The sequence below is a fragment of the Populus euphratica genome, unplaced genomic scaffold, assembly GCF_000495115.2.
Source record: "Populus euphratica unplaced genomic scaffold, PopEup_1.0 scaffold149.1, whole genome shotgun sequence".
NCBI classification, from domain to species: domain Eukaryota; kingdom Viridiplantae; phylum Streptophyta; class Magnoliopsida; order Malpighiales; family Salicaceae; genus Populus; species Populus euphratica.
Genome location: NW_011499946.1, coordinates 37,335 through 55,210, shown reverse-complemented (window position 1 = coordinate 55,210; position 17,876 = coordinate 37,335). Strand labels below are relative to the sequence as shown.

The window sequence follows — 17,876 nt, the reverse complement described above, 5'->3', positions numbered from 1 at the left end:
TTTTGAAGGAGGCTCGAGACTGTGTTGTGAATGGACATTTTTCTGCGTCATGACTTGGTAACAACATAAATACATGAAGATCAGTATAGTGATTTGAAATAGGAAACTACGTCATAACTTCATAGGTGTAGATTCAGATCTTGAGAACATCAAAATAGATTCACACTAAGAAAATTAAATGTACCGTGTCTTTGATTTATTGAACTCAAGAATCTTCAAATTAATATAGTAATAAGGTTAAATCATTCTTATGTTGTCCCAACGTATAAAATAGATCTGCACAAAAGCGTCTCAAGCAGGAGTGGAGCTCTCAATGGCATCTTTCTCCGATTTTAAAAACCAGCGTCTAAGACGTTCAGATGCCTTGTTCACCTACAAGAAAGGGTAATTATATATACACACACATATATATACATATAGTAGTTTAAATTCTATAAATAATGCAGAGAAGGTTCACTTTCATTAACAAACCTGCTCATCCCAATCAGTCCTCCAGATAATGTAGGAGAGTATAAGTGTTTGCACTACAACTCCACTCAATAATCCTATCCATAAACCCTGTACGTAGCAAACATTATGAATCTGTGTTCATAAAACAGTGGTTTCCAATCGAAGGCAGGGAGAGGGTATGAAAAAATAAACAGGGACGTCTAATGCGCTTGATATTGGGTATAAGTCATACTTACTTGAACTTCAAGATGTACCACATATCCGAGTAGAATCCCGGCAGGTAGCCCAATTATATAATAGCTACCCAAGTTCACAAATGCAACCACACTTTGCACACCAGCTCCAACAGCCACACCTAGACCGGTGGGGGAAAAACAAAACAATAAGATCAAGAAACCGCTATTTTTAGAGCCTATAAAATCGTTTTCGAAGTCCCATTTCACCGATTTACTAACTTGTCAGGTCAAAATAATTCCTTGATAAGGTTCAGAATCTTTATCTTTATAAATTATTATGAGTTAAGCTAAAAAGTAACGACGGATCATGGAGTTTTCTCATTATATACTTTTCTATCGTGAATCTCATGAGAATTGTTTCACAACCTTTTTATACTAAGTGCCATCACGACCACTTAAGCGCCTATACTCGTCTGGACCATATGTGGTTCGCATCCACGAAAGGACGTCCCAAAGATGTATTGGCCCTCTGGATGAGTGTACTGCACTTAACATCAATCAAACTTCATATGTTGATCCCCTCTCATGCTCCCTTTCTTTTTCTAATTCAGCTTTGATTTGACACACCATTTTAGTTTACCATAGAGAGTAAGAAAGAAAAACTTGCCTGTGAGTACGGGTTGAACACTATTAAGTAAGATGGAGAAAGCAAGCAACACAGCAAGGCTGGACACAGTTTCTGCAACTTCTTCATCACTTGTAAGAAAGTGTGAAATTTCTTCACCAAAGCTTAAACACAGAACCCAAAACACAACTCCAATAACTATTGATGTACTGAGGATAATCTTGATAGAAAATTTTGCAGCTTTAGCGTTTCCCCTTCCCAACTCATTTGCTACCCTCACGCTGCACAAAATTATTACTCAAAGGTGATCAAGTGATGGATTTATAGGCGGCTCCATAAATTAAGAGATAGAGAGAAGAAGAGAAGTGTGGAAATCGTATGTTAGCTTAAGTGTACCATGCAGCGCCAAGAAAGCCAACGCTAAGCATGAATTCCCATGCAAGGATGTTGTGGCTGAAACAATTGAAATTAACATTAAAGCATCTTCTTTCAACAGTTGATTTTTGAATGTACAAGGCCAAAGCAGCATACTCCAATTTTTGTAACAAAACTTACCAAATTGAGAAAGCAGATATTGCAGTGGTGGCATTCTTCATGTATCCAGCAGCTAAGATTATAATTGAATTGTACCATATTTCTAAGCTGTCAAGGATTGAATATAAACATTATATATTAGAGCAAACCAAGCTTTAGCTGCCAATTATGAATGCAAAGATAAATTACAATAACCTCACAAATTCCCTAGTATAAACTTATGATTTTTAATAATAACATTGTAAAGAGAATTCTTATAATATTTATAAAAAAAATGAGAAGGGAGTTCGTGTGAAATTAAAAAAATAAGTTGGATGATCTAATAATTTCACAATACCTTAAGAGGTTATAGTAATTTATCATAAATAGAAATGAAATTGAATATGTTAGTGAAATTTAGAAATCACCAAATCATGAAACCGGATGATATGGAGAGCTTTACTACAGGCAGGATATCAGCAAAGGCAGCTTTTGTAAATCCCTTCCATGTATTTGGACACCAACCTCCAAAGATGTACACTAACAATCCAATAACCAAAGACCAAGTAGATATGGTCAATGCACCCATGGCCCCAGCAGTTCCTAACTCAAGTTTATTCACAAATATCCAGGACAGAAGGATATGAAGAACAAAGGAAATAGCAGAAAACCATCCGACAACTTCGTTTTTTAGTTGAGCTTGTAAGTACATTTGAATGGTCAAGCTAAACACAAGATAATAGACGTAGGGAATGAACCATGGAGACATGTTTCCAGCTGCTATTGCTATATCCTCCTCTTGGCCAAGTAGTCTGAAAATAGGAGCTGCGAAAGTGACGAGAGGGAGCAAGATTGTTGCAGCTGCACCATCAACAATCCATGATCGTTGCAAATGAACTCCCATCATGTGGTGGTGTCTTGCTCCAAATGCTTGTCCACACAAAGTTTCGGTTGCACTAGACATGCCTATCTTTGAAAAGAAAAAATGAAGTTATCAGGAAAAAAGCTCGCATGTATTCCTGATTTTATAATATACATATAGATAAATTACTCATATTGTACTAAAATGCTGGTGGGATCAGAATTATCGTTAGGCTTGAGGATTTTTTGGGAGTTACAATTATCAATTAGGCTTCGAGAATATCATTGAAATTGAATTTAAGGTTTTTGGAGGGCTTAGTAATAAATTTTAGGGAACACATGGAAATCAGAATAAATTTAGGGACTTTTGCAAGTTCTAAAAATTTTAGGGGCCCGGCTGCCTCACATGTAGCCTGCACACCACTCTGTTCACCCAGTGGCATAATTGATGCTGGTCTCCAAACCTCTCAACGGGGACAATTATTCCACCTGGGATAGATTTATGATAACTTCTTTGAATGCTAAAAATAAGTTGGGATATCCATTGATTTTTTCTTAACAAATATTAAATTTAAAACGTATTATTTTACTGTTTTAAATAGATGTAGTTAAAAAAAAATATAAGACTGATAGTTTTGAAAAATCTATTTAATAAAAGATTATATTATAATAAAGCTAAAACTCGATATTATAATTATTGAATTCTTTTCAACAAAAATGCATTTGAAAAAATTTAAAAGTATAAGTACGAAGCCAACTAATCAAACACTAATTCGATTTCACTTATAGCTATAATTGCTGTAATTGATGTAACTTATAGCACCAATTAGTACTATTTATTTTTTACGGATGTTTATCTATAAATAGATAGTACATTTAAGCTTTAATATACATTATAAGAGAGAAAAAGAAAAGAAAATTAATCTCATAAAATTATAAAATATTTGTGAAAGAATAAAAGAGGTATTTTCTTCTAATAATAAAGAGATTTCAGTTGTTTTTCTATTAATAAAAAAATATTATAATTTTTATATTACTTAGTAAAATATTTTTATATTTGTCTGTAGATATAATTAAATTAAATGAATCACATAAATTTTTATATATTTTATTTTTTATTTTATTATATTCTTTTTTTTTCTTATTGAATTTACATGTCAGCATCCTAATAACAGGGACTATAGGATGGATGCAAAATGGATGAACATATATAGTAAAGTAAGAAAAGGATGAAAAATGAAATAAAAAGAAAGAAAAAAGATTTGTATATATTCCTTCTCAGTCTCTTGGAGGACAGAGACCTGTGGATAGATGCGAAATGGATGGACATAGATAATAAATAAGAAAAGTGAAACAACAATGGAGATTAGAAAGAAGATGCTTGTATATTACTTTTAACCCTTTCGAATTATTCCGTATAGCCAAAAAACAAAACAGTAAAAGAGGCATGCATGCAGACGACAGAAAGAACCTACCAAAATGCCATTTATTAATCGCACTATGAAACTTTGTAGGAGAGCGTATGCAGCAAGCTCTAACTTGCCAATGTGTCCAAGAAATGCTTGGGTCACCACAATCATTCCAAATGAAGTTACTCTAGCCACCATGGCAGGAAATGCAATCTTCCATATCATCTTAGATTCCGTCCAAATTCTTGTCTTCAGATCAACAATATTGCTCAGTTCTTCCGGCACAAGAAGACTCTCTTGTATTGAGCTGTCCATGATAATACTATAGAAATAGAGAGATAATTGACATCAAATGCCTATTGTTAATTGATTCAATAAGGAGGGAACATGAACTAGTATTTGATCTGCAATTTATCAGTTTTTCTTTCCGTGTGTGTCTTTGTTTTCAGCTTCAACTCAAGATTTTCACAAAATATGGAACAAGTTTCCGTAAAAGTATATTATTAAATTAATAACACCATGTGTGTTTAATAATTAAAGCGGAACATAAGGGGAAAAAATATATTTACACAAGAGATAACATTAATTATAAAGGAATATTTTCATATCTTCTAGAACAGAGAAAATATTTCCAACTCTCCTTGACAAAGTTATACTTTAGAATAAAATATAAAATTATTGTTATTTAATTTCACTTGGAAACAAGGCTACCTATATATATATATAGCTCTGAAAATGGAAGGATATTACTATATTTGCATGCAATGTTTTATACCATTTATCCTTTCTTGTTCATTCCTGAGCAAACCTTTTCTGTTTATAGTATCGACATAATTTCTTAGACTGCTTCAAGTTTAAAAGAGAAAGGAAGTAATTAAGAACAAAAAAAAAAATACAGGAGAAGAAAATAAACTTTAGCGTACTTTTTTTTTCTGCCTTGAAACTAGACCGGCTGTTCTTCCGAGAGAGAGAGAGAGAGAGAGGCTGGTCTGGAAAGAGAGAGAGAGTTGATTTGAGGATGAAGGTCTAGTAAAGGACATTACTAAATCGGATGCCAATTCTTCACATTATTGTGAAAGCGGACCTAGTAATTCTTTCCATCTTTCATTGATGCCCTTGTTTCATTATTATTATTGTTATTGGCCCGTATAGGGCCTATGGTGTCAATACCACCACCACTTGTATGTAAAAGTAGCCCGTTGACGGCATTCTCAGGCACCCCTCGTCACCTATCAGTCATGCTATCTTTGAGATAAAAAATATTCTTTTAAATGAAGGTATTTGTGCTTGGATGATGGTCAAAATCAGTCTCGTGGAAACGCTATTTAATGAAACTTTAACTTTTAGCTGTCGTGACCAAGAAAGCATAGGTTTCGTCAGCATTTCAAGTGAGCTGATAGCTCACCTGGAAATAGGCAACTGATAAAAAATCAATTAGAAAAAGATGATAGCTTTTTTGTTTGATTTCTATTTCTTGTATTTTTCAAACTACATCTAAGTGCAGTATCAGTCCGCATGGAACCTTGAGTTTACAAACTTTTTCCCGTAGTTTAGTTATTGAAAGGAATCACTCATCCATGAATTACATCCAACAATGTATGATCCATGATATAAAAATAAAAAAAATTCGCCAGCATCGATCATGGTACTGCTGCCTCCAAGAACTACTCTTCCTCTGTAGTTTGGCACGGTGTGTGAACGCGGGAGAAAAAGAAAGTGAAATAGCTTATGAACATAATACAACAGAGGCTCAAACCCCAGTTGGCTCCTCAAAATCGAAAGATCATGAACTTTAGATTGTCAGTATTATTATTATTATTATTATTATTTCTTTTCTTTTCTTTTCTCTCTTTTCAGGTATTTAATTAAATAATTGAGTATGATACATTTAAAAGAGTAGTTAAAGTGAATAATACATCCTGAATTTTATGTTTTATTGTCGATCTTTTTTATTATATATTCTATTGAGACATATATATTCACTAACAACGCATCATGAAGACAGCATTCTCCAATGATATACTCCAATCATCCTCAACATCTAGCAATGCAAGGTTAAGTGTACCATACGGCGCCAAGAAAGCCAACGATAAGCATGAATTCTCATGAAAGTATCGATGCTGTGCATGGCTGAAACAATTGAAATTAACATTAAAGCATCTTATCTTGACAGCATGGCTGAAACAATTGAAATTAACATTAAAGCATCTTACCTTAACAGTTGATTTTTTAATGTACAAAGCCAAACAAGCATACTCCAAATTTTCTAACAATTCTTACCAGAGTGAGAAAACAGATACTCCAGTGGATGCATTCTTCATGTATCCTACTGCAGTGGTTGCATTCTTCATGTATCCAGCTGCTAGGATTATAGTTGAATTGTACCTTATTTCTAAGCTGTTAAGGATTGAATACAAATATAATTACAGCAATCAAGCTTTAGCTACCAATTATGAATTAATTATTAATCAACGAAAACTAAGAATTGCGGCCAAAACATGGCAGCGTTCATCCTCTTATAATTCATTGTAGATTGGTATAGTGATTCTTTTTGAAAAAAAAAATTATTCTTGAACTTTTTCTTTATATAATTAATTCCTTTTGAGCTTAAATTAATATTCAATTGCATTTTTGTAAAGAAAAATCGGATAGAGAATCATAGTGAAAAAGATATATAAAATAGGTGGTGGCTTCAAATTTCATAAAAAAAATTATTTTGATCCCCTATATTTACAAATAATAAATTTTAATATCAAAATTTATTTCCCTCATTTTTCTTTTCTTTTTTTTGGTAAAAGGAGAGAGAGAATAGTTGGATTCTAATGAAGAGAGAAAAAGCAGTAATTAACAACAATTTCAGCTATCAAAAAAAATTGAAATTGATGCAAATGAGTTTTATTTCATAAGAGGAGCTTCACTTACATTTTTCTCCTTTGTTTTTTTTATACTAAAAAGATAAATTTGATCGTTTGAATGTTTTGAATTCAGGTTAATTTTGGTTTTTTAAGTTATTTTTTAGATTTTTTAAGATTATAGATATATTTATCAAGATATTCAATATATTTTCTAAGTATTTTGAGTTAAAAATAAATTGAAAATAAATTTTTAATCAAAAAAACCTACATCAGGTTTTTCCAAAGATCTCTGGTTATCAAATTATGCACAAAGCAGAGCAGATGACTTGCCATCTTGCTATTTTATTTCAAAATATATATATATAAGAAATTTAGTGATTTGTGAGCTACTCTTAAAAATTTCAGTGTCTTTTGTAGACAAGAAAGGGGAAATGTTTGTGTTAATTATATAATATTAGCAAGTAGAGTTTTCTGTTCTTATTTGTAATTGCAAGTCGGCTGTGAGAAGTTACCTACTGGGACTCTGCCATCAAGAGAAAGGTCTATGCTAAGTAAATAAAAATTGGAGAGGCAGTGAAGCCATCCCTTCTCAGGTCATTCAGACTAGATCCAACAAATAAAGAAATCGGAGAAGGAAAAACTTTGTTGTTGTGTTTGAGAGAGAAGCAGAGATGGAGTATAGAGGTTTGATCCACCAGCATCCATTGATGAAAAATGAGGTGACGTTTGTGCTGATTCGATGCGAAGCATGCGGGGAGTTCTTCCAGGGCACAACCTCCACTTGCAGCGAATGTGCGTTCAACATACACGAATCCTGTGTAGAGTTTCCGCAGGAATTCCAAGATCCTTACCACCAGCACCGTCTCACTTTGGTTAAGACAAATGGGATGGATCACCTTTTAATTAAATGCCTTGTCTATAGCGAAAATCATTTTGGGTTTTCTTTTCACTGTCAAAATTGCAACTTCGATCTGGATTTAAAACGTGCTTTTCAGAAACTGGCCATAATTGAAGGTCAAGATCTACTTCACCATTTAACTAACTTTCGTCCATTAGTAGCTACTCAGAAAAGGCAGGATAATTATGACAATGATGGTGATGGTGTTTCCTGCAGGATATGTGGAGAACCCTCCTCTGGCGCGCTATATGGCTGCGATCTCTGCATCTTCTATCTGCACCGATCATGTGCTGAGTTTCAGTTGCCAACAACACTCCAGCACTTTTATCACCCTTGCCTTCTTACATTGAGCATCGATAAGGAAGAGTCTAACTGCAACGCCTGTGGCGATTCTTACGATTTCTACTCCTACCTCTGTGAGCCTTGCTTATGATTTCTTATGACCTGAGCAGTGCACTGTATCCTCTCTTCCTGGAATCCCGAGGTCAGCAACAGTTTCACCGTTTCAGCTATGGGCATCCCTTGAAGCTTATGGAGATAAAGCATGATGATGAAATTCTCTGCTCTGCTTGCCAGAAGCACTGCTCAGGTCAGACATGTCTGCCGCAGCAGCAAAAACAAGTTTTTGCTCCATAACTCATGCTTTAATTTGCCTCAGAAAATACATCACCCATTCCATCCACACCATTCTCTAACTTTATACTCTCCGATTCAACGCCAACCTAGACCAGAATGCAAAGTTCGTTATCGTTACAGTTCTGGTTTCACCTACTCTTCTAACTTCTGCAAATTCGACATGGATGTTGAATGTCCAGTGATGATATCCGCCATAAAGTGTACGAAGGTCACCATCACAACATATTATTTGTAGATGGTCAAGATGGTGAAAGTAAACCAGATTTTACATTCTAAAAAATTTAAAAACGGTTGATCGGTTTAATCAATAAAATATAATTTTTATTCATATTATAATTTTTTTATATTAGTTTAATTACTTGATTATTTAGGAATTTATGCCTATAAAAAAACTTACAATTTAACACTATTTATAAGTATAAAAGAGAAAGAATAGTAAAGAAAGTTTAAAGAGAAACACTTAATAAAAGTGTACATCCCTCTCAATCTTCTTATTCTTGAGTTCTTACCTTGCATTATTGTATTGATTTTATATCACACGTGCTTTACTTCCAACGTCAATCTAAAATTTTCACTTTAGTATCCTCTATACTGACAAAAAACAACTATAAAACTTAGTGTATTCTAATAAAACTTAGTTAGGTTCTCAAGATGTATAAAAGACAGCTGAAAAGGACTTTAAGGAGCTTATAAATGAAGCAACATTGACTTCATCCAAAAGGCATGAAAGAAAGATCAATAAACACTAACAATTATCCACTAATATCTGAATGATGTCACTATCAAAATAGTGGTCAATCACCGCTAAGTAAACATAGGAAGTTTTGCAAGAATCAAACTAATAAACTAATAATGTGAAAAATATACGTTTATAAAAGTTATGTGGTGACTTTGAAAAATTACACATGTTTGAATCAAAAAATATTTCAGAATATTTTGCAAAAATATTAATTATATATAATCAAATGAAAAGATATGAAGAGAAGATGGAAAAGACACGTGTTGTAAAGAAGATTATACGCTCATTGCAAAAAAAGTTTCATTATGTTGTGATCATGATAGAGGAATTGCAAAATGTAGATGTTCCTTCAATACAAAATCTCATGGAAAAATTCCAAGCCCATAAAAAAAGAGTCAATGAGATTTAAAAGGATGTAGGTACACAGACACTTTTTTCAAAACAATATAGTATTCCTAAGGGGATAAAGGACATGAACAAAGCAAAAAAAGAGAAACAAGAGGTAAATTTAAAAGATGAGGTGAAGACAGCCATAATATTTTAACTGGTCAACCATAAGAAGTAAATTGGTCGATCAGTTACACTGACAGTGACAATTAAGATCTAGGTTTGACTAATCAAAAGTTAAATATTATAATTGTCAAAAAACATGTCATTATACTAGGGATTGCTAGAGTCCTACTAAAAGGGTTGAGGAGAATACAAATTCTATGATACAAGAAGAGAAGGAAGCCACCTACTACTAATGCATAATAAGAGAATGTAAGATGAAGAGAATATATGGTATCTAGACAATGAAGCTAGCAATTATATGTGTGAAGCCAAAGATAAGTTCATGGAATTTGATAAAAAAATTAAAGGTAATGTCACATTTGAGGATCATTCAAAGATTGTCATAAAAAAAAAGTATATGATTTTGATTAATTTGACAGATAAAAGTTATCAATTTATTGATAATGTCTATTATATACCAACGATTAAAAGTAACATATTGAGTTTAGGATAATTATTGGAAAATAAATATGAGATTAAGATAAAAAATTGTATTTTACCATTACTTGACACTAAAAGGGTTATAATTACAAAAATAGTTACGATAAAAAACAGAACATTTTTACTAAATATAGAAACAAATGTGTCTAAATATAGAATTTTTAGTGATCAAATTAATAAATAATAATTCTTATCCTTTTTTTAAGTGAGAAATGACAAGAATTCTTTATCATTTCCCCCATATCATTCCCAATAATCTTGATTCAAGAGGATAATCATCGTGACGTCGTACAAAAACGACAATTCTTTCTCTAAATTTTCAGATATGCAGGAGGAGAATAAGACATGCTAGTGCAAAACCAAGTCTGCAATTCAAAGCAATGAGAGCTCCAATGTGGAGAACGAGATCTTAAGATACAGCTTGTCTGTAAATAATCAATGCCGAATCCTCCTTGCAAAGTTCAATGGTGAAGAAGCATTTCTTTTTCTTTCTATGAGGTACCATAAACAGCATGCATAGCAAAAGGATTTCTGACACTTATGAAGATCTCCTACACAATCGGTGGGTCAAGTTGAAAAAACTGAAATTTGCAGGTTTCAAAGATAGTGATGGAAACCTAAAATATCCCCTGTTATCGGACAGGTTGTATAAGCATTTTATGGAGAAGCTCTATTCTACAAAAACTTGATCACTCAGAAATTGGCCCCATTCTACAAAAACTCTCTGCCAAAACTTGAGATTTCAAAGCTGAATCCACGCTAAGTCCAGGAGTGAAGAACTATTTCATCGCCATGCCAAGTGGGACCGTGCACATCATGTGCAATGCCATGATCATTGACATCTCTGCAAGTCCACTTCTCAATTGATGGAACAACCTGAAAACGTTGGCTTTTGCACGATTGAAAGCTCAGTTTGCCTTGGACGTTTGGAGAACATCGCGCGCGCCTTCTTGGGACATGAGAAAGTTGCGGTACCATAGCAGAAACTGGGTGAAAGTTTTTCAGGTTTTAACAGAGATTTGAGCTTTGATCATCAAATATCATGTAAAAAAACCATTTTAGACAAGAATTTAAGATATTAAGTAAAGCTTTTGACATTATTCTTTTGACCGTTTACATCACAATCACAATTTACAAGCGTTTTGGTTAGACATTTCTTTGACAAACAAAAATTTACGGAGATTTTGAGAAGTTGTATTAGTCATGAAGGTTTTAGTTTCAAGGAAACCAACCATCCATCTATCAGAACTTGGTTGTGTCTCGTTATATTTATGTATCATTTTGGTTTTATATCATATGATCATTTAATGTATTTTTTTAAATATCAGATCTTGGATGATAATTATAAACACAATTAAAAGAAGTAGGTCAGTTTAACTATTCATTAAATAAATTTATTTAATCATTTTAATGGCGACAATATTTCCTTTTAAGTTTGCATATTTTTTAAAAAAGAAATAGAAGGGATGAACAAAAAAAATAAAATATTATGCCGTGTCTTGAACTATTTTTTTATTGGCCCTTTAAGGTTTTTTTCCGGGCATTTTATATTTTTTTAATTTTATTTTTTTAATGTAAAAATTTTATTAAATTTTATTATTTAATATTGGATTAATAATAAATATATTTTCTTGTTTTTTTATTATGTAACAAAATAAAAATTAATTTGATCTAAAAAAGTTTATAATTCAAATTATAGATTGATGAACAACGATATTTTTTTAAAATAATCTATGCTATATCAACTACCTTAAACTCTGCAATTCAATTTAAAACTTGTTTTAAGTACAAAAAGTTAAATTATAATTTCTGATATTAAAATATTTTTTACAATCTAAATATTATTTTTTATATTTCAAAGTTTTTTTTGTCCAAGCTATAATGATAACGAGGGAAATACTTGTTTAACTAACTAGATTAATATCTAATAAAAAAAAAATTTCAAACATAAACATAATAAATAATAAAAAATAGGAGAAATTTACGAGTCTTAGTTTTTCTCTTATTTCAATTGATTTTTTTTTATTTATGTGGGGTGTTCGGTTCAGTTTACGCGCACCACGACTAATTCCACAGTCCACTGAACATCCTACAAGTCTAATGAACAAGTAATGTACCGCGAGGATGACTCGAACCTAGATACTAAAAAAAAACAAATTCTTTCCACCACTTAGGTATAATCTTACTTGCTAATTGATTTTTCTTTCTTTAAATTTACGAGTAGTTGAGTGCAGATGCTGTGAAATTATCCAAAACTATGATTAAATTAATACCCTTTATGCAATGGTTGGAGCACCTTGATCAGCTGTATATGCCTTTATTGCAATTGTAAGCTAACCTGTGCAGGTGAGATGACCTTTTATCCATCTCCGTTCACCGCATTCTGCTAAGATCCTCAGCACAGTTGAAAACGTTCTTGGGCATCGTGTAGTCTCTTTACAATAAACGATGCAATTTTATGTTATTCTGCTTACCTTTTCCTCCTACGACAATTTTATGTTATTTTTGTAATCCAATTGATCCTTTCCTTTATCTCAAATGTCAACAATGGTACCAAATAGTACAGGGACCAAAATAAAACGATACTGTAAGTAGGGATACCGAATGCTCCACTAACCCCATGAATTGACAGGAAGAGGATTGGTCTGTCACCACTCTACAAGCAAACCTGTATGTCCCATGTAAAGTTCGATTATTTTGCAGAGAGGCAAACGTTATGAAATGAACGCAAGGCTTTTAGGGTAAAATTACAGCCTCTCCCATCTGATTCTTTCCTGTTTGTTTCAGGAAAACCTAACCATTTCAGACATTATTTATTATTATCCTCTGGAGTCGGGCAAGAATCTAACTTTAGAAGTCTCAATTTCCCAGGTATTTGCTGTTACCTTCTTCTGCTTACTCCCTTTTATGTTTCTGCAGATCCCAGATCCATTTTGGATCGTAGAGGGTCATAAATTATTAATCTTGATATAATATTTGGAGTGTTGTGATCTGGACAAGATAATTGTAGATGCACGTGGGGGGCTATCCAAATCTTTTCTAGTTGATCTTTTGTACTTGAATTGTGGGTTCTTTGTGTTTTTGGAGTTCAAAAGATTCGATTTTTGGGATTGATTCTTGAATTCTTGTGGTTTTTCACGATTCCCTTTTTGTTTCTCTTCTGTAGGTTTTTCTTTTGTTGTGAAGCAATGGAATTTCGTGAAATAGGAGAGTGTGGAACTGTGAGGAGGAGATGGGAGGACATGGACATTGATATCTTGGTGAAGATATTTCAGTCATTGACTGTGTTTGAATTAACTTCAGGCATTGCTCATGTTTGTAGCACGTGGCGCTTGGCTGCTTGTGATCCTTTTCTGTGGAGAACTCTTGATTTGTCCATGTTGAAATCTAATTTCATCAAAATCCCATTAGAACCTTATGTGTATGTGCATGGTGACTCTGATAAGACATTGACTCAATTCTTGAAGATTGCATTAAGTCTCAGCCGTGAAAATATAACATCGTTGTTCTTTCACTTCAATTTGTATGTGAGCGAGGACCACTTGACTTATACTGCTCAAAGGTAACTTTTTATTTGTGGATTTTTATGTTTTAAATTTTTGTTTAAGTTTCTGATAATGTCTGTGTCCTTTCATGGTGATGGTTTTATAATTGATATGCAATCTAAGAGTATAAGATGATGAATTTTGAATACTAGAGGTTGTACTCTAGGTGATTCTAGGATCGGGGTATTTGATGATGATTGATGGGAGTTGCTGTGACCAATCTAATCAAATTTGGGAGTAGAGTTTGAAGATGCAATTTGTTAAAAGGTGGTGGATTAGATATTGAAGGACATGTGCTAATTGAATAAAAAATGGGGGAGATGTGAGAGGCAAAATGTGCACCTGATGGTTGGTTCATTCAGTGGCTCAAACTTGTTGCAAAAAGTAATTGAGTGCCCCATGAAGGTCTTGTTAATATATTTATTACAGGTTGGTTTGGGGTAGAGAGGCTACTGCAAGTGATCTAAGAATGTTAATGAGAAGTCCGTGTGACTGATTTCATTGGAATGACAAGAGAGGCTATCGCAAATTCTCTGAGCTGAGGAGTGGTGGCATCAGGTGAAATCTGTCAACAGAGGAGAATGAGGTAGTCAGAACTCAAAAGTTTTAAGTTAGTAATGATGTCACAACTGGTATGATTGGATGAGTTGGATATGCCCATCCAGAACTGAGAAAAGGGATAGTTGCCCCTTGGAGTTAGAAGACATGCTTGGTATGAAAGGGCTTCTTAACCTTGTAAATTGTATAGTTGGTTGCTTATGGCTAAATACAGAAGTGGTTTTAGAGGTATTGTCAACGTATCAAGTTAAAGCAACCCGCCTTGAATTATTGAAGCTGATACTTGGCTGGTATAAATAAGCTGTTAACTTCAAAATAGAGGCCAGAAGTGTTGTTAAAATGTAAGTTATCACAGATTTGGACTTGAGTTGAGATGTGCCCTGTTCAATGCAGCATCACACTCCAGACTCAGAGTGACTAAGTTATACTTTTTGGAATGCTTGGTATTCAGTAATTCTATATCTGGGTGCAGCTACTGGATAGAGATTGAAAGCTTCTTGTGACAATGTGTCTTTGGAGGTAGTAGTGGATTATAGATGAATTGAACAAGTTCAATACTTTAGATATGGTTGAGGATGATTTCTTTCACAACAATGTTAAAGCATGGAAACTGCACAGCTGTAGATAGTAATTTGTTTGGTCATAATTCATAGAATGGTTAGTTTTTTGCTATATTATCAATCACTTTAACAAAAAAAAAAAAGGGGTCAAGTGAAAAATATAGCTGCCTGGAATAAGGGGAGTGCTGGCCCCTTTGAAGTAGAGGTAATAAGGCAGTCTGAAGATATAAATAAAGGTCAAATGTATTGTTGAAACTAGAATTTACGACTGAATAGGGATTCTATAGATGTACTTCCTGGGCGCTTTTTTATAATTGTTTATTTTCAGGTTTCTAGTGGTTGGACATGTGACTCTCTTGGGATAGTAAAGTGGTGAGTACAATGCTGAAAGTGGATTAGCAGATTTTACATCTGATTGTTAGCAAAGCAAATGATGGCAATTTGTTTCAGGATTCATATATGCATCAAATAGTGGCAAAAACAGGGAGAAACTCATGAATGAGGTTGAAGGAATGTTGTAGTCTTACAAATAGCATCCCTTATGTTGTTTTAGGGCATTTTAATATATTGAACATGGTGAAAATATGAAGTGAATGGTTTCTAATGATATGATATGGCTTTTTTGAGGTAGAATGGTAGATCAAAATATAATATGATGCTTCTTTTGCTAAAAAGCTGTGTAAGGTTATGGTTGATTAGATTCAAACTATTTAGTAATTTATTCTCCCTGGAGTGTCTGATAATTGGCATAGCTGTTATTAGCACAGATCCCATTGCTGTTATATTCTTGTGAGATTCTTAACTAGTAGACTAAGAATACAGAGGTTAACCAAGCTATCCACTATTGTTGGTTTCTTATGCAAAGGGGGTCCTCTGTATCTGTTTGCTATTGAGATTCTTAACTAGTAGACTAAGAATACAGAGGTTAACCAAGCTATTCACTATTGTTGGTTTCTTATGCAAAGGGGGTCCTCTGTATCTGTAAAGACTTTAAAATAAACCTAAGATATGAGTACCAAGCTAAAAGATGTCAATAAAGTATGAAAAACTGTTTAATGATGTTTCAGCTGGGGCAGTTATTGCTGGGGGTCCATTGGAAACAGCTTGTAAAAATAACACTATGGTTTGAAGGGGTGAGTGCTTAAAAATGTTTGTGGAGTGCTTGAAAAAGTTTGTGGACTAGTATTGTCCAGCTGGATTATAGTTTATATGCTAAATGTGGTGTATGTAGTTCTTAGTAGCAATTTATGCTGTAAAGGGAATCACTTATTTGTGATTGTACATGATCAATGTGGAATTATGGAACATTCATCATAAAATAATTTTTCACGGAAGCATCACCTTTCATTTGCATTTTAATGAGCACGAATTACTTTTTTCTGTTGCGAACATCTTTTTTTAAAAAAAAATTATAGGACCTCTGTTTTATTGCCTAGGAACAATTATCATATCATAATTGTTTACGAACCACAGATATTACCAACATAATTTTAAGTTACATGATGCCATGCAGCCAGCTTGGATGAAGTTTTATTTTTTTCCCCACTCGCTGTAAGAATATAGGTGTAATTTTATATGCTACTGGATGTTACAAGGATGTCTTTAGTATTTGTTCTCTTTTTGACTTTTCCCCTTCTTTTTGGAGAATAGGCAACACTGTGCCAGGGACAATAACATTGATATAATTGACTGTTTTCCTCTGTCCAGGTGCCCACGCCTTAAAAGACTTGTTTTGCCAGCATGGAATCGAGTAGAGAATAAAATGATTGAAGCTATTAAGCTGTGGAAGGATCTTGAATCCCTGACAATGCCAAGCATAGTGGATTCCCCTCTTCTTGTTCAGGCAATTGCTACTAATTGCAGGAAATTCAGTGAACTCAAGATCATGGGCCCGTTTGACATTTATTTCGCTTCCTCCCTTGTTACCTATCTTCCAACATTGAAAGTTTTGAGCCTTCGATGCTCAATGCTATATAAGGACACATTGATCTTCATCTTGGATAATATGTGTTGCCTAGAAGTGCTCAACATATCGCATTGCCTTCTAATAGAAGTCCCAACACCTCCCGCACCAAGAAGAATTGTTAGGCAGCTTGATAAAACTATCCTGGAGAAGGCTTCTCATTTACGCTACTTCTTAGCCTGCATGAGTGACACTTGCATCATGTGCCAAAAAACAAGAAATGACGAAGGGCTCATGCGGTGGTACAAGTACGACGAAGGGCTGTGGAAGGAAGATGAGATCAGCTCTCTTGCTCTTTGATTTGAGCATTTTAAGACCAGACCAAATTATAGCGTGCTACAAGTTCCACCACTATATGTCCACGTATCCTTTTTCTTGGTTATTCTTTCACTGCATACCAGGAACAGAAGAAGACAACGTTGGAGGAAGCAACTAAGGGCATTCTGTCTATTTTATGTTGGTTGTGGTGATAAAATGCCAAACTCTGGGTGGTTGTGGAGGGGCTGAAGATTTGCTGTTACTGCTGATAAATGTATATATATACATGATAAATTGCAATTTTTTTAGTTGTTCCTAGGGCACCCTCTTTTTTTATTTATGGTTTTTGTTTCCTTTTTTGAATATATAATATATTTTGTACCTTTTAGCTACCTCACGAAATTATTTAATTCTTTTCCTTATCAAGATAGGAGTGTTTTGATGTGTTGCCTGATCTCTAAGAATTTCCCTGTCCACTTTTAACCTTAGATTTGTGAAATCATGAACCTTTACGGACACTGAATTTAGGCTCATCTGTTTATATGATCTTGTCAGCTTCGAATATAAAATCAAGTGATTTTTGTGGTTTGATTATAGATTTTTGTTCATTACTTTATTCAGATGCAAGGGCTATAACTTGCGGCTTGAACTGGTCTTGTATAGACATGATTTCCTCCTACAATTTTCTCTGCGTGATCTTTGAATATCCAAGTTTTTGCCATTTTCCAGTTCAACAGTCAAATTCCAAACCCTTTAAAGTCCTCACTGTAATTGTATAATGGTGTCCATCTTTTTTGTTTCTTTCTTTTTTTCTTAGTCATGGATTGATGAGCAATT

General features: G+C 33.7%; 3 protein-coding genes across 5 annotated transcripts; 2 read left to right on the top strand and 1 right to left on the bottom strand.

Moving 5' to 3' along the window:
* Positions 1-89: 89 nt before the first annotated feature.
* LOC105137525 (protein TRANSPARENT TESTA 12-like) lies at positions 90-5,086 on the bottom strand. 3 transcript variants are annotated; one of them, XM_011043297.1, is made up of 9 exons: positions 4,958-5,086; positions 4,101-4,356; positions 2,193-2,734; positions 1,807-1,893; positions 1,648-1,704; positions 1,294-1,532; positions 687-805; positions 472-558; positions 90-372 (listed from the first exon to the last, which is right to left on the bottom strand). In XM_011043297.1, exons 2-9 carry the CDS (start codon positions 4,347-4,349, stop codon positions 292-294), a joined length of 1,461 nt encoding a protein of 486 aa, XP_011041599.1. In that variant the 5' UTR covers positions 4,350-4,356; positions 4,958-5,086; the 3' UTR covers positions 90-291. The 3 variants fall into 3 exon arrangements, with proteins under 3 accessions (XP_011041599.1, XP_011041600.1, XP_011041601.1); XM_011043298.1 differs by lacking the exon at positions 4,958-5,086 and adding an exon at positions 4,810-4,881; XM_011043299.1 differs by lacking the exons at positions 4,101-4,356; positions 4,958-5,086 and adding an exon at positions 3,892-3,978.
* Positions 5,087-7,560: 2,474 nt separating this feature from the next.
* Positions 7,561-8,335, top strand: LOC105137626 (uncharacterized). The gene is made up of 3 exons (XM_011043433.1): positions 7,561-7,903; positions 8,004-8,074; positions 8,240-8,335. Exons 1-3 carry the CDS (start codon positions 7,561-7,563, stop codon positions 8,333-8,335), a joined length of 510 nt encoding a protein of 169 aa, XP_011041735.1.
* Positions 8,336-12,821: 4,486 nt separating this feature from the next.
* LOC105137524 (F-box/LRR-repeat protein At3g48880-like) lies at positions 12,822-17,384 on the top strand. The gene is made up of 3 exons (XM_011043296.1): positions 12,822-13,026; positions 13,322-13,717; positions 16,526-17,384. The coding sequence occupies exons 2-3, from the start codon at positions 13,344-13,346 to the stop codon at positions 17,079-17,081; spliced, it is 930 nt and encodes a 309-aa protein (XP_011041598.1). The 5' UTR covers positions 12,822-13,026; positions 13,322-13,343; the 3' UTR covers positions 17,082-17,384.
* The last annotated feature ends 492 nt before the right edge of the window (positions 17,385-17,876 follow it).